This window comes from Pygoscelis adeliae, unplaced genomic scaffold, assembly GCF_000699105.1.
Source record: "Pygoscelis adeliae isolate BGI_AS28 unplaced genomic scaffold, ASM69910v1 Scaffold308, whole genome shotgun sequence".
NCBI lineage: Eukaryota > Metazoa > Chordata > Aves > Sphenisciformes > Spheniscidae > Pygoscelis > Pygoscelis adeliae.
In genome coordinates, this window is record NW_008825306.1 from 3,708,625 (window position 1) to 3,725,684 (window position 17,060).

Sequence of the window (17,060 nt, forward strand, 5' to 3'; positions counted from 1 at the left end):
CTCTGCATCCCGCTCTTTTGTGCGGTGAAAACACACCCTTGTATTCCTATTACTGAAACACTTTGGTTTCTATGGATGGAGGGGATTATATCTCTTATGCAGATAAGAAATAACAAATCCCTCTTTTTCTGCAGTGTCTTACAATAGCAAGCTGATAATGCCAAATGTCACCCATAAATCTGTAAGGAAATATTAATAAATAGCCCAAGACATATCTCCAAATTATTTTTGTATAAAAGGCCTACTTTTCCTCTCACTTTATATTCCTGAATTCAAGGAAATTGGAAGAGTGGAATTAGACCCATTGTGTCTTGTATACAAGGTGCAATAAATGACCAGAGCAAAAGTGAGAACTCCACAACCTGTTTGTCTGTTGGAACTACGTATATACAACCTGCCTGCTTTTGCTGACCAACCTATCATCAAATGTTTATTATTGTTTATATCAAATTTGTTTATTATTCTGGATCTGAACATTACTTAAGCTGCTGAGCATTTAACTCTCAGTGGCATCTCTTCGCATTTGGCTGTACAATTAATGTATGGCGAATAGCGGCTGGCACTGTGATAAGAGGCTTTCTTTTCAGAACGAGTGTACGCTGGTCAGTGTTGCTTTTCTTCACTTCTGTCCAGTAGACTGTCGAATCTAAGGACCACATATACTAGCATAAATGCTTCAGCATTATAGCTGGCGTAGACTTACAGTGAATTATATAAAAGCGCGACAGAGGGCTGCCACATAAAGTCTTATGCTGTCCCTGTCGCACACTCTACTCTAAGAGGAACACGGATGTGTCAGGAGCCCTGTAGATATCTCTTACAGACATTTTGGATGGCTAGTGCGGATACACATAGCAAACCAGGCAAAGCATTGGGAGGGGAATTTTAATCAATTCACCCACAAAAATGACTCCTGTGTCATTTTATGTATGAGTGCTTCGGTTTTCCGTGGACTTTCCAGTTGTTTATTATGGATCCATTACTCAACCAAATAGCATCCACTCCTAACCACAGTCTCTGGGAATACAGAGAGACTGTTATAACAAAACAATGCAAAATTAATTAGAAATAATTAGAAAGTCAGGAAGCTATAAAAATAAATGGACACTCTCCAAGCTCAAAGTTACCATAAACGCACGAAGGCAGAAAAAATAAAAATGGAGAAGAAAAATTCTAGAATTAATATAATACAAATTTAACTCATACATATGCCAAAACCTATTAAAAATTCTACCATGCCAAAAACCTAAAATAAGTAAATTTACCTTTTAGAACTAAGGACTGCCCATAATTCATTTGCAAGATTTCAGAAATACATATGTTTAGTATAGTATTGCTTTCAAGGGAACTCGAAAGCTAAAGCTGTGTTGGCTGGAATAATTTATATTTTGATTTGAACCCCTCAAATAGCTCACTTCCTTAATTACTATCTTGTCTGACAGGGAATCTTGTGAATACATATTGTTTGCTTTAGTTACGGAACATGTGATGATGCCTTTGACAAATAGGGACACTATTTCATTACATTAAATCTTACTTTCAAACTGTTTTTTACCTCACTTGTCAATAAAAACCATTACAGACTCCCGCTACGCTATTGATCCTACTCCTAAACAGGAACTCGTATGAAGATTAACCTGAAAATAGCCATAATTTAAAAATATATCTGACAAATCACAACGGATCCCGTTCTGAGCTGCTCATCATTGTCATGTGACAGCCACCCACTTGTAGCTGAATCTAAATAGATGGGGTGTGGTGAAGCAAGTCACAGTAATAAGCACTATTTGCCATGCAGGGTTTGAGGAATGATTCCTCACACGGAGAGCAACTCTGTAGTTTTACTAGTGTTTTTAAAATTCTGCATACACCTAGAAAATTTCCTACGGCCTTTAAGTGGTCCAATGCAATCACTTTATGCCAAAGGAGCCATATGAACTACCATCATGTGCTCCACAGATACCTGAATACTTGAGCTGACAAAGAATCAGCTTACAGATTAGCTGATTACAACTAATCAGAATTAGTTTACAGTGTGTGATCTATGGCACGCAGCTGAGCAAAACTGATTCTTCCAAGTGGGATGCAAAAATACATACAGAGATCTATATACGTATATACCCACCATGTAATTTGGCACAATGGGATTGGATCAGTGGATGCAAGAGGTTGGTACTGAGATTCCTCACACTTCCATTACACATGGCTTGTGATATTTACTTTGGATCGGTTACAGCCTGATTCCTTGGGATGAATATCTGCACTATGCACGTGGAGCAAAGCTTTCTGAAGGGAAGAAACTTCAGATGGATGCTTGTGAAGTGAGGTGGTACACAGGCTGGTTGGGAGCCTAAAGTCCCCATCCAGAGCTGGAGCATATTTGAAGGGTTTCTGAAACACAGGTTCTGTCTTAGCTTCCTGTGCAAGGGATTTTGTTCGCATGTATTAAAACCGCTTCTACCCTGAACCAGCACGTAGTAAATGAAAACAGTCTGGGGATCCACTTCAGAACTGCGCTATTGCTCCAAACCAAAGTGTTAATGCAAGACACATTCATAAATGCTAACCAATTCATTTCTACTGAAAGGAGAAATAAAGTCAACAATCACAGACTTATGACAACAGAATCACTTGTCATCAGCTGACTTACATAGACTGCTGGACATTTTTGCACAGCTATCCCCGTACTGAGCTCAAACATCCATATTTGATTTTTAAAAGTTTCAAGACATGTATCGTAGCCTTGATTTTAAAATATCAAAAGAAGCAGAACCCTCCACTTCCCTTCCTCTGATAACTAAAGAGGTTTGGTTTACACACTTTTTCCTAAAAGTGTAATTTTTCATTACATCGCTAACTTAAGAATATACATGTACCTTCAACTCTGGATGATAACACACTTCTCCACAGATATTTTCATGCTTTTTACATTCTAATGAGATGCACATTCTATTACTTTTGCTGCTCCTTGGAGTCTTTGATGGGGTACACCGCTGCCACGCTTTACGTAAGAGTTCATATCCCAGGATAATGCCATTTGGCTGTCTTGGTGATGCCCAGTTGATTTGAAGAGATCTACAATAGGCAGAAAATTAACATCTGTTAAATTATTGAAAGTATTTGTGCTTCTATGGATACTTACATTAAGAGATTAGCATAGTTCCATTTTATACTAGTTCACATGGAATGAAATATTTTGAAGAGTTCAAAATGTTCCTCTGATAGTGAATTTCACAGCTGCTTTAATAACCAAAAGGTGTAAAAGTTTGAAAAAAGTGTCAATATGTGCTAATACTCTGGGAAAATAAATCACACATGCAATCAAAGTCCTTAAAGGTTGCTATTTAAAAGACATTCATCCTTCCGTGTAATAAACTTTCTGGCATTTTACTCATTTCATTTCAGTGGTAGGAGAAAGGATTCAGTATGCCTTTCTGGTGCTATAGCAAAGGCGTACACAAACTATTGTCAGGGCTGGCGCGACCATTCCACTCTCAGATAGGAACCTGGTAGAGGACGGGCAGCTGGGCGGCAAAAGACCGCTCCTTGCCCTCTGAGCTGTTGCCAGTGCAGCTTACTCACATTGTGTTCAGTCACTGTTTAGAACAGATTTGTATTCATCTTGCTTTTTCCCTGCTTTCAAAAACATACAAAAAATGCATGTTGCTTTGAAAGGTATACGTCAGCACAGAACTAAAAGAAAGAACTCATCACAGCATCAGTAAGCACTACTTCTCTTCTGTGCTTAAATATTTTCATTGACATAAAATTAGAAGTAAAAAATGCAAGTGTTTATCACAAGTAAGACTCAAGACTTCTGACTTTGAGTGCAAAAGCATGACTGCAGCAGCAGCCCGCAAAAGACTGACTATAAAACAAAATCCTGTTGTTGATTTCAGGTTTGATATTAGACCATCATCGGTTTAAGGAAGAAAGTATCTTAAGGGAAAAATCATGTTAAACTGTAGCATGCCTGTCACTACTGAAAATGTGCAGATATTGGCTCCAAAATCTCAATAATACAATTAAAAAAAATAATGTCAAAAGGGACATTTGAAACAGAAACTTACTCTGTCTTTTATAACGTGCACATTTTACACCGGTATTTCAAATGAAGACTTTATTTCTTGCATAATCACGCTGGCATGTTGCATAAGACACAAGTTGCTTTCACTATGACTCTCTCTGGGTAGGGAGAAGGAGATCCCAATGCTACATGTAGATCAATAGGAGGACTGACAGCATTGCATAGTATATACTTAGGCTCCAAGTACCTCTTTTTAATCTCCATGTCCCAATTACACAGCCACTGTCAGAATGCCAGTGACATCATAAATTAGCATTAATTTAAGGTGAAAATGTTACAGTGAAACAGCAGCTGCTGTGATAAACTTTGACATCTTAACAGAATAAAAGTAACTGAATTATTATTTCACTTCCTTGAGGTATAAACAGAGGAATACACACAGCAATAAGCCTTTGCAGTACAGGAATTAATGTCACCTATGAAAGAGTAACTTCATAGGTGACTTGTAGAGTCACTATTATCATTCCAAGGTGTTAATCTGAACCATAGATTTAAGTACGTGGCTATTTTGTATTGACTATGTATTCTACCACATGCACATGAACACACACTCGCATACATACACACATGTCTACATTTAAATAATGTTACAGGACCTAACTTAAAAACATAAAAGCAGGAAAATATATTGTATAAACTTCAGAAAAGAGATAAAAAGAAAAGGAAAAGAAGGGTAGTACTTCAATCTTTATAAATACCATTGAAACTCTTTCCTGGTCTTTGCACAGTATAGATCACAGGAGCAAAGAAAGCATTTCGAGTCATATTTTTGAATTATTTGCTTTCTGCAAGTTTCATTCAGACCCTCAAGGGTATATTTTCAAAGTATTGTGCCAGTTTTTGCAGTTTTGCAAGTCATAGTTCTCTCTAAAATAATTTCAAATTAGGCCTAAGAATTGATGCAAGGATTTGAACATTTTGCCTTTTCTGCAGAGCTTAGCATGTATTTCTTTCTTTTAACAAGCAATCACTTTATTATTATTCAATTTATAGATACACATTTGGGGTCGATATAGCCTGGTATTGTGTAAAGCTGCAGCTGCACAAGAAAATTACGTGGCATGGGAGTTCACTGACCAGTGCCACCGAAAGGGTAAAACTCAGTATGACTTTCCAGTAATGACTCACAGACAAGCAGACTCCTTCACAATTTTATAAATGTTTCAGTCATGTCTACACCTTCTGATATTTGCCACCCATGGCAAATTGTGGTGGTTTTGAAAGCGTCACAGCAAGAACAATGCATAGCTCAGTTTAAAAAAATCAGCAGGGTTTTCACAGGACTGCAGAGGCTTTTTGACACCCCCCCATCTGAACAAATACCCCAGCCTGAGCTGAGAACCTTCACTTTAGCATGCATCGAGCTGTATCACATACGGTGTATTTGATACAGCCGCAGAAACACAGGGACGGAGCCTGCCCACCCTCTCCTTCTCTTCATCCCCAGTTACTCCCTCTCAGGTAAACCGGAGTTGTGTCTATGCTGGTAAGTGCCCACACCCCAAACTATAGAAGCAGACTTGCAAATTCTGGGCACAGACAGATGTGCAACACCTGGCACGTGGCGTATAGTGCTTGTCTGCCCAGAGAAAACTTCATTTCAAGCATGTGCCATTTATCATAGTTCAAATGCTGGATGAGTCCTTTCTGTGACTGCTGTCAATGTGGCAAAAATACCGAAGCAGGGCTCACCTCTCAGAGAAAAGGCAGCCTGACCAGGTTCAGAGAAAAGAACTGCTTCAGACTACAAGGTCCATGAGGCACTGCAGCACTTCCAGGAGATAAAGAACAATTTCAAACTGATCCACAAAGGTGTATTTGCTTTTGGTGCAACAGAGCAAACAGAAATCCTTTGGCTCAAGCACGTGAAGACAATTCATTCTGACATTTCCAGATAGAAATATTTTTATTTTTTTTTATATCCATGAAAAATATCCGTATTTCAGGTTTGATATGACATCAGACACATTTTGGTAAACCAGACTTCGGAAAAGAAATTCTGGGTTTTGCCTGCTTCAAGTATAACCAGCTTCGAGTATCCATAAGCCACGAAAAGAACTCCTGATTTTTTTTTACCTCAACTCAGTAGTAAAGGTTTAACCATCAAGATTAAGGATATAATAAGGCCTCAATTTTGAATCTTGAGAGAAAATGTTGTATTAGTCTTCTCAAATACAAGGCTTAAATTTAAAAAAATCTCATAAAATCTAAGATTCAATGACTGTACTTTCAGGAGCTGGAATTAAAAAAAAGTCACAGAAAAATCCCAAGATTCACGTGACATTCTTAAGATAGGGAATACTGCTATTATTAATGACCAGTGGATGAAATACTTTCCTCATCAGAAGATCACACATACTGAGCAACTGTTTCAGCATTATTGTGCAGGAGTTAACTACCTGCTGTATTGTGGACTGCAGTGCTAACGTAATTAGAGAGGCGGTATGACACAGTACAGAAAGTCTGATAAATAGCATTATGCTTCTATTGCTGCTACAAAGTTTGTGAAATCTTTCTGTGCCTTGTTTTTCCCATTACTTAAGTAGGGAGAGCGATCAGGTTTCCTCCATGGGAACACTGCCTTGGACACTTCAAGTAAAGTGCTATAAAACTAAGCATACTTGAGAAACCTGACTTTGTATGTTGCCTGGACACACAGGTTGGACATGACCCCCAGCAATCTTCGCCAGCATTTCATGTTGGGCCAATGCCACCCCCATAACATTCACATAGTTATGAATCCCTTTCTTTATTTGTTCTTTCCACCCATTTTCCCAGTATGGAAAATCAGACTTACTGGTCTTTAGTTCCCCAGATCCCCTTGGGGAAATCTGCACTCCATTGTCTTGTCTTTCATTCCTCCAGTACAAACACCAATTTAAATGATATTTTACGCAGCACAGTAGTTTGACACTTTCATATTTGAGCTCCTTTAGAACTCCTGAGCAAATACCATCATCCCAACAATTTATTACTGTACGTTTTATCCAATTCTAAAATCTTTCTCACTAATGTTAATTTGAGCTAGTTCCTCCAGCTCATTCACCCATGAACAGCATCTGATACAGAAACCTTCCCAGGCTCCATGATACTAAACATCAAACCAAATAATTCACCTAGCTTTTCTCCCATGGCTTTATCTTCTTTGAGCTTTCCATTACACCCTGAACATTGTTTCTGGTTCCCCCAAATGCATAAAGGGCCCTCTCTTCCTTGATGAAGCTCTGAAGAATTTTCCCTAGTTTATTCCACAAGGTGTTTTCAGAGCCATCAACCTTTTAATTAAGCACTGAACAGAATTTCTGGCAGGGTTCATCTGCATCGTGCCTCAGGTTACTGAAAGGAACAAAGCTGCTACTAAGTCTTGTTATTAGGGAAAAACGAAGCATGCTGTATTACAAGGAACAAGAGAAAGAAGAAAGATATTTTAAAGAGAAATTAACTTTTTTCCAACACACCACAAGAATTTCATCCACTACACAAACTTTAAGTCAGCATCCACATGCATACAGTACTCAGAGAACTTTCTAATCTGTGCAATAAAATACAATACTTCTCTATAGAGACAAACCCTGAGGTCCTAACTGAAAAAAAAAATGCGTACTTGATTTCAATAGGATTTGTTTCTACCTAAAAATGGCCAATGCCACCCCCCTCCAAAGAAACAAAACCCAGCCAAGAAACATAACAAACCAGAACCTGACTTAGGACTTCAGGACTGGGTCCCATACTGTTTTCAATTTGAAGTTTAGCATTATAAAATAATCATTCCAGGACTGCGACCTTTTGTGCCAAGTTTCAGCCTGAAGCTGAGTTATTAACTGTAAGGGGTGGAAAAGTAAGGTATTTATAATGGCTCCAGTAGTATAACCTTCATTAGAACAGTGTGCATGGAGCTGCTATCAGAAAGACTTTGAAGAAGTTGGTGGGTGAAATTATAATTTATGTCATGCAGCACCTTGAGGCTAATTTTAAAACAATTATTTGTGAATGCTACAAAGACATTATCTAACAGCATTCTCATCAATAATATAGCCCCCCAAACTGATTCAGAAGAGGGAAAAACGCCATGATTCCAATTAAAGACAATAAACTCCACAGTCTGTATTATATCTCAGGTATCCCATGAGCCTATACTCTAGAAATGCCTTTTTTCTCTGATGACAGATATGTATTAAAATGTCCTCTTCTCTACACAAACTGTTTTTTTGCCCAAGCTTTTTCTTTTATGGAGGATAAATAAGTGTGCTGGGTTTGGCTGGGATAGGGTTAATTTTCTCCATAGTAGCCAGTATGGGGCTATGTTTTGAATTTGTGCTGAAAACAGTGTTGATAACACAGGGATGTTTTCGTTGTTGCTGAGCAGTGCTGACGCAGAGTCAAGGCTTTTTCTGTTTCTCACACCACCCCATCAGCGAGCAGGCTGGGGGTGCACAAGAAGTTGGGAGGGAACACAGCCGGGACATCTGACCCCAACTGACCAAAGGGATATCCCACACCATATGACGTCATGCTCAGCATATAAAGCTGGGGGAAGAAGAAGGAAAGGGAAGGAACGTTCGGAATGATGGCGTTTGTCTTCCCAAGTAATGGTTATGCGTGATGGAGCCCTGCTTTCCTGGAGATGGCTGAACACCTTCCTGCCCATGGGAAGTAGGGAATGAATTCCTTGTTTTGCACGGCTTTTGCTTTACCTATTAAACTGTCTTTATCTCAATCCACAAGTTTTCTCACTTTTACTCTTCCGACCTTCCGATTCTCTCCCCCATCCCACTGGGGGGGGGAGTGAGCGAGCAGCTGTGTGGTGCCTAGTTGCTGGCTGGGGTTAAACCACGACAATAAGCAAAATTCATATTCAGCCCAGCACCTGCTGAAGCTGTCAGCGGTAGTGTTTGTCATATTTCAATCAAAGCTGAAACCAGCCAGTCATTTTTATACTGCACAGTCCCTACATACTCAAGGACCAGAATTAATGAATTAGCTATTGATTAAATTCCACTCTAGCAAATCCACCGTGGCAAATAAATGAACTACCCGGGGCACGTGTAGGCCACGGCCAGACATGTCCGGGCAATCGATCAGTAGTTAGTATTCTTTTGGGATATAAGAACAGCTGATGATAATATGACATGTAGGAAAAGGCAGTGTAGAAACAGAGTCTGTTTCTGGCTGAGCAGATTATAAAGTAGGAAGGCATTTTTGATCCTTTTGCATTCATGTGTTATGACATATTTAGTCTATATATAATAGCAGAAACATGCATAAGTGTTTGCAGTACAGGCAATACAGACAAAGGCATACATAAGTTAAAGCCAAGGGCAAAAGATGAGATCCTGAATTGAGTTCTTACCATCAAACAAGCTTTGACTATATCTGTATGTGTGACAGAAAAACAGCAAGCTTAATTTCGCCCTTAGAAAGAGACAAATGCTGAATTCAAGCAAAATGTAGAAATGAGAAACAACAAACCAAAGTCCTTAAAAGGCTGGAGAAGCAAATCCATTCTGTTGGCCATTTCTGAAGCTCAGATGTGAGATTTTTGTTATTTAAAAAAAGATTTTTTTTCTTTCTATAAAAGAAACTGCTAATGAGCATACACCACCAGAAGTGTAATAAAATCACATGAACAATAACATACAAACAGGAGGCTAACTGTTTTATTGTTGGTGTAATTCTGAAAAATGTGTTAGCAAGCTTAATTTTAGTCTGTCTTTGGAAGATACTAACTCCCAAAGAATCACTGTATATTTTACTATTTGGCTGCTTCTAAGGACTGCAAATCTGATGCTCCCTTTACAATTAAGAAGTTTGCCCATGCCTGTGGATGTAGTGGGTAGGCAGACTGCAAACGGTGGTTCAAGGAGACATAGATATGCATGCCTTTTAAGATAGCTTACTAATTCTTACTGTTGTGATAGGTGCCTTTTTTTTACCCACAATTATTCTAAGTTTCCATTATCAGCATCGCATAGCTCCCTGAGCATTAATCTTCCTCTTCTTAACTGACAGCAAAATGTGATAATTTTCATTCCTCTACACTTCTTCTCTTAACTACTTCCACTTATGCTTTATTTATTATCACAGCACAGTGGTACCCAAATGGGTATGTACAGTCAGCCAAGGGTGAGGTTTCTTCAATTGCTCTTTTGGCCAAAAACTCCAAGACCGAAAATAACAACCATGAAAAATGTTTTCAAAGTGTATACTGAATTCTTTTATGCACCTTATTCAATTGAGAGAAGACAACCTTACATTCTGGTCCCCATTCCAGCCACAAATTGCCCTGGCATATGAAAGCCACCTCTAGCATAGTACCTTGAGCCAATTATGTGAATAATGGGTGCTGACAGCTGCTTTGGCTCATCTTCCACAGTTGTAATCTGGGTCCCATTGCTTCTCACACAGGCATACACCGTGCAGGCTTCAATCTGATGAAGAAGAACATGAGTTTCACATACTTAGCTGCAGAAATTATTCAGCTCTGCTACTTGTTTAGACTTCTCTCTTCACCCAAGATTTTATTCTTTTCTATTTAACAGATTCCACACAGCCAGGAAAATACCGCAGCTTTGAGATAAGTATATCTACCAGAGATATACTGCGCTGTATCACATCTTCCCACACCGCTTTCAAAAAAAGGGTACATGCAGCTACCTGGCACTAACTGCTGTTCTCTATTAAATTATCACCAACAGAGTTGCAGTGAATTTGTTTTTTGAATGTATATGTAGATTCTGGTACACAACACTGAAAAAAATGTACTTTGATTTGGGGCCTTGAGTAAGTTTTCTACACCTACCATATATTCTGACATAAAAATAAGGATAATTTTTCCTTAATATTTTCCATTCCTTCATGTCTATTCTGGAAAATTAGAAATCAAAAATGCAAACAGGAATCAGACACTTTGTTATAAAAAACAACACAGAAATAAGAACTTCTTCCTTCAATGCTTGGGATTAAAGTAAGCAAAGGCAAAGTGAAATAGTTAGTGAAGGAAGGTAACGTGTTTTCTGTATTGTCAACAGAGAAGTTACTCAAAATAAAAGAGCACAAAAAATGAAAGATAATGCAGTAAGATTACCAGTGAGATGCACATGCATCCAAGATAATATTGTTTCCAGGACAAGAAGAAAAAGAATCAAAAGAAAAAAAGAATTAAACCCAGTTAATTTTGGTTTTACCTATCACATTGATGCAAATATAAGTCCAGTATAAAGACTAGGAAAGCAGAAGAGAAGAATAATTAACATCTCAAGCAACAGAAGGTGGCCATGGTAAATTAATATAGAGGGTCTGTAAGTGAGGCAGTACACTGAATTTGCATTGTTATTGAGAAAAGACAAATGTGTTCCCAAGCGGCATTCAGAAAGTCATATGTGTATTCATGGATGGAGGTTTGCTGTTTCAGAGGGGCTGGAACATAGAAATCTGTTACGGTATGCCTGTCTGTGATGTTTATTTATGGCATGTAGTAGTTGGATGCAAATTTTCAGAACGAAGTATACATGGTCCTACTAAGTCCTTCTCATATATAATGCGAACCAAACCTGAATGAAATAGACAGGTATAGTTACAATTAAGTGTCAAACTGCATTTCTTGAATATATTAGTACAACTTAAGGATAGAAAGATATTCTTTATTCTTTTTTTTTTTTTTATTCTACACACAGTATTTTGCCTTTCATTAGATATATGAATAGAGAGGCAAAGATAGAGATAGAGAAAGAGAAAAGCAAAGAAAAAATGTTGTACTTATTAACAACATAAAAAGTACTACTATGATTTCAGAGATCAGCTCTGCTTCCTCCTCAGAAGGATAAGGAGAAAAAAAATGATAAAAGGATGACAAATGCAATATCATTATTTCTCTGTGCTGATATATTATGCATGCCTGATGTTTCTAAAACAATTGCAATTTTCTTTTAATGAGTAGGAGTAGAATCTTTGCCTCTTTGTAATATATGTTGAGGCTTTGCTAATGTTGTAGCACAGAGCATTTAGGGGAAAGTAAATGGAGTTTTGATGGTTTGAAAAAAGATAATGGAAATTTGTATTATGAAAAGTGTACACAGACCTAAAATATGCTGAAAATAAATTTATGCCTTGTATGTATATACACACAAACAACAGTGCAAATACATGTCCATGTATGTAAAGAAATTCATGAAACAATATTCCGTGTGGAAATACACATATTTTATGTAAAATTAAAGTCTATTGCACAACCCAGAAAAGATATTCTAACCTGTATATCATATACAGTGAATGGAGACAAATCTGCTAAAAGAAAGGACCCCGGCTCGTTCATTCCAGTCTTGTACTGCTTATTATTTACATAGATAGAGTACTCTGTGACAACACCATTTGGGTTTGAAGGCGATGTCCAGATGACACGTACAGCTGTACTGTTGATGATGACAACCTCTGGAGGGAACATGCCCTCAGGCTCTAGAAATAAAGGAAGAAACTGAATAAACTCCAGCTGTCTCTGCAAAAGCACTTGTTTAACCAAATGCAGATTAGTATTTAGGTTTAGCAAAGGGTTCACTGCTTATCTGCTTTTCTCTGATGAAGTTATCACAGTCTGTAGTCTTCTGTAAATTGGCTTATTATACTCTCAGTTAGAAACTTTGAGAGCTGATGGTAAAATGCTTTATACTAGCAGCATAGTGTCAATCATCAGTAGTATGTGGCCAGTGAGATATGATGATAAATTATTCACCCATCTACACTGCCAATATACAAACATTATTTTATGTCTCCCCAATCCTTCCAAAAAAAAGAGAAAAACAGAGCATTTTGCTTTTAAAGCAAAACCTGAGACCAAAATACTTTATGTCTGGTGGAACGTGACGTTATCAGCCTCATAGCTGAAGCACTATGAAGCAATATGCAATATTGTCATTATGTAAATGGTTTTGAATGTTGATTACTATAGGTAATGATGAAGTCTTATTTAAAAAAAAAGAAAAAACCACCTTCCTTAGCGTTAAATTACATAATTATCTAAGCATGTCAGAAATAACCATGCAAAGACCTATTTTTATCATAAGAACCCATCTTTACCAGTTGAAAAATTGTCCTTGCGATCAATTCTATTTTATAAACAAAAGGTGCTGACCTTTGGCATCAGAAAGGAAATGGAATCCTCACTTAAAGTGCTTTGCTAATGACCTGGAACACTTGCTTCTGAGGTAATGATATTATAATGTTTATAATGAGACTTTATAAAGCAAAAAGATTAGAAAGACCATTCTAAACACATTTCAGATTCACAATTATTTTTTTATTTTATCCCTTCCCCCATCCCTCCCCCCGCACTTGCCCACTGGCATAGAAATTACTCATAAAGTCTTTTCTTTGAGGCTGAACTTACACCTAGAGTTTCTGGTGACTCAGGAAAGGCCCTCTGTATGACTGTCATGTCAAAAGCATAATGCTTCACAGAGCATATATTTTAAAAAACCCATTAATTGTTTCTGAATTCCAGCATTTATTGATATGAACTCAGTTCCAAACTTAGTGCACACAGATAGGAGTATGCAGGAGAAGATGAGAACAAACTGGGTTAATATCTGCTATTAGAGCTTTTGCTTCTGTCTCAGTGGGACCGTTTATCGATCTACCACATGATGACAACCAGCACTTAAGCATTTTAGTCCTTTTTCCTTTTATACCGGAAATTTTATAATGAAAGGATGACTGATCTCAACCCTAACAAAAATCAATTAATTTCGTTCTCAGATTTTAAGCCAAGCCGCATTCACTGCTAACCAACCTCCATCTGAGGTAGTCACGTGCACAACTTCACTGTTGATGCTGTGGGCTCCGTTAAAAACTTGAAAAAATATCTGATACTCTGTGTTGGGCTGCAAATCATCTATGACTATAGAGTTTACATCAGCCTGGATCCTCAGAGATCTTCTATCATCAGTAGAATTCAAGAAGAGGGTGTAATATGCAACATCTCCTTGCAAATCTTGTAGTGCTAAGAAAGAGAAAACATTGGGAGATCAACTGGGAAATATTCAGTCAGCAAGTTTTTTATCAACAACATGTGTTGTGAAGAGAAAAACAAATTTTATGCAGACCCCCTTATTTTATAAAAAGCAAAGATTCCATCAAGTGCCTTCAATTTCACCCTTATAAGCAGAGATGCAGACTGCTCTTCCAAACTTGTGAAAATCGTTAACAGATCATTCTATCTAATACTGGAGAAAGCTTTCTTTCTCTAGATATCCCCATGATGACAATGGAATCTGTAAAGTAAACAAATTAATAGGTGAAACCCACTGCTAGCAGTGGTGCCGGACCTTGCAGCTTGCCACTGCGAAAGGATGGCTTTCACCCAGATAGAAGGAAGAGAGCAAATAAGATTGCTCTATGGCACTAGTTTAAGATGGAAACCTCAAAGAATTTTTCCCTTTTTGCTCCTTCCCTTCAAAAAACACATCCTTATCCCACCCCAAAAGTACTGAATTCCTGTGTTAGTCCTCTAGCCATGAATGAGGGGCAAGTGCCTATGTCTTAAATTATAGTTACATTCAACTTTACGCAGTCGACCTTTTGGCCATAGTGAAAATGAAAATCTCTGTGTTGTTATTATTTTAGAACAAGCATGGTAGCGTCGTCTACATGTAAAACTGTAATACACTCAGAAGCATTATATTTATAGGGGAAAAAAACAACTCCTCACATTTCTTCCTAAAATGTGTTTTGCCCAGCAACTAGCTGCCCCAGTGAAAGGAACTGAGAAAAACAGTACGATTTTCTGGCTACACAGGGAAGGACATTCATTGGTCTGAGCTGGTGGATAAACAAGGATTCCAGGCAAGCCTTGCTTCTCCATTTTAGTAACTCAGAGTCTGTTATCTTAGCCGTCCTTTGTCAAACAGTTTAAGTTAAGATCTGATCAAATGCAACTGTGTTTCCAGTAGGCACCAAGATGAAAAGAGTAATTATGACAAAAACTTTAAGCACTGATACATATTGTTTTAGATGACACATTGTACCACTGAACAGAACTCAGCTGACTGGGAAATAGCATTGATAAAAGCCAAAACCATATTTTCAGATTTAATAGTACACAGTTTTGTCATAGAAATTCTTAATCGAGAGTGATATGTTATTTTTATTTTAAGTGGTACAGATACAAGTCCTAAATCCTTAGAAGTCAGAAACCTTCAGTAGGTTTTCCAGAAAAAGAAAACTAGCAAGGCAACTTATGTTAAGGACTCCCAAGTTCCCAAAGAAAACAAGAAAATCATTTAAAAACTAATATTGTGAAAAAATGAAACATGGGTATACAAAATAGTTAATATGCTTATTGCAACATAAGAAGTAATAAATCACGATAAGGTTTTCCAATAACGAATGGCCCTGTCTTGGTGTTTAACCTTTGCATTCACAAACATGTATGAAGAAGATTTCTAAGGTATGAATGAAAATAAAACCAGATTGCATTACCTACATCTAGAAGGTCAGGGGTTTAGATTACTAAGGTAATGAAAGTTCAGTGAGCTGCTTCAGATCTATTACATTTGTCAGTTTTTATAAGCATGCTTACTTCAGGCATGCAATTATAAAATAAAGAGACTACATTTGTTGCAATTCAGCATCCAGTCCTTATAAAATCATTTGCATGTAAGTTATGAAGAAATTCCCCACTGCTGTATTAGCAAACCAACTAGAGAAATTGGCTAAATTCATTTTAAGGAGCAGAGCAAAAAGAGAGAGAAAGGGGATCCTCTCATCCTGAAGGAATGGATATGTAAATTTTCATACAAAGAAATGAAATATTCCACAAAGACAACAGGATTTTGTGTACTACTACTTTATAGATTTCTCACGAGTTTGCATTAACTATTTCTTCACTTTCACCATTCTCATTCTGCAGAAATAGCATATAATAAATACAAACATGACTGAGAAACAGCAAAATGTGCACCTTTTTTTTCCTGTTTCTTTCCTCTCCTTTCAAGGACACTTAGGTATATTATAAATCAAGACAAGGACTGTGTTTCCTATGAGAGCAAGGCAGAGCAACATAAGTGATGGCAGGTTAACATCTAGTTACTGGAATAAATACTAAGCCCACTTACTTGGTTTTGACCATTCCACTTCTACAGCAGTATGATTAACAGCACGTGCAATGAGGATACTTCCTTTCTCTGGTAATCCTGCTAATGTAGTAGCTATCATTTCTTCACTTGATGTATATCCTACCTCGTTGTGCACTATGAGCTTGTACGCGTATGTTGTGTACCTAAGATGTTTTAAAAATAATTAAATGGAACGAAAAATGCAGACGTAGAAAACATTTGCTGTAAACCTTCTGCCTGTGCCAAAGTTTTGCTGTTTCTTCCCTCCCTCTCCAACAAGTGCAGCTGCATGGGTTGCACCAATGAAGACTCTGTAAGAGGTGTCTGTTTTTTGGAAACAATTCGGCACCATTAACATGGTAACAAAAATAAAACACATTATTTCACTTCTTCATAGTTGCAGCTTCTGAGGTGTTGAGAGATTATAGCTCAATGCAATATGTAATTACAGCAGTGGCAACCTGCCAAAATTTGGATCAGAATTTAATCAAATGAGGCTTTTTTACTCTTTTGGGAAACCCACTGATTTTAACTTGCAGAGTCTCATTTGTAAAAATGATTCACCACACTGCCAGGACTATCCCCCTACTAAAACATCAAAAAAAGTGCCTAGGAATGCAAACTCATTTAATAAAGTAATTTTCTTCAGAACCATGTATATTCAACTTATGCAGTTTTATTAAATACTTCATGTATATTTAGTAAACTAAGTGACTGTCACTCCATAATTTCTTCTCTATATCAAATGGCTTATTAATGTATTTTAAGTGGGATTTCATAATCTCAAAATTAATTCCATTATAAAAAGCGCCCCCCCCAAAAACTGAGCAATCACAGAAACACAGAATCATCTTGTTCAAATTTTCACT

General features: G+C 37.5%; 1 protein-coding gene across 1 annotated transcript in view; it reads right to left on the minus strand.

Annotated features, from left to right (window-relative positions):
* The window catches only part of USH2A (Usher syndrome 2A (autosomal recessive, mild)), a 401,100-nt gene that overhangs the window by 102,113 nt on the left and 281,927 nt on the right, over nt 1–17,060 (minus strand). Inside the window, exons 44-48 of the mRNA XM_009330219.1 lie at nt 16,192–16,355; nt 13,869–14,078; nt 12,336–12,538; nt 10,403–10,515; nt 2,877–3,075 (exon numbers count right to left, since the gene is read on the minus strand). Coding sequence (XP_009328494.1) covers nt 2,877–3,075; nt 10,403–10,515; nt 12,336–12,538; nt 13,869–14,078; nt 16,192–16,355 — 889 coding nt within the window. The remainder of the gene's footprint in view (nt 1–2,876; nt 3,076–10,402; nt 10,516–12,335; nt 12,539–13,868; nt 14,079–16,191; nt 16,356–17,060) is intronic.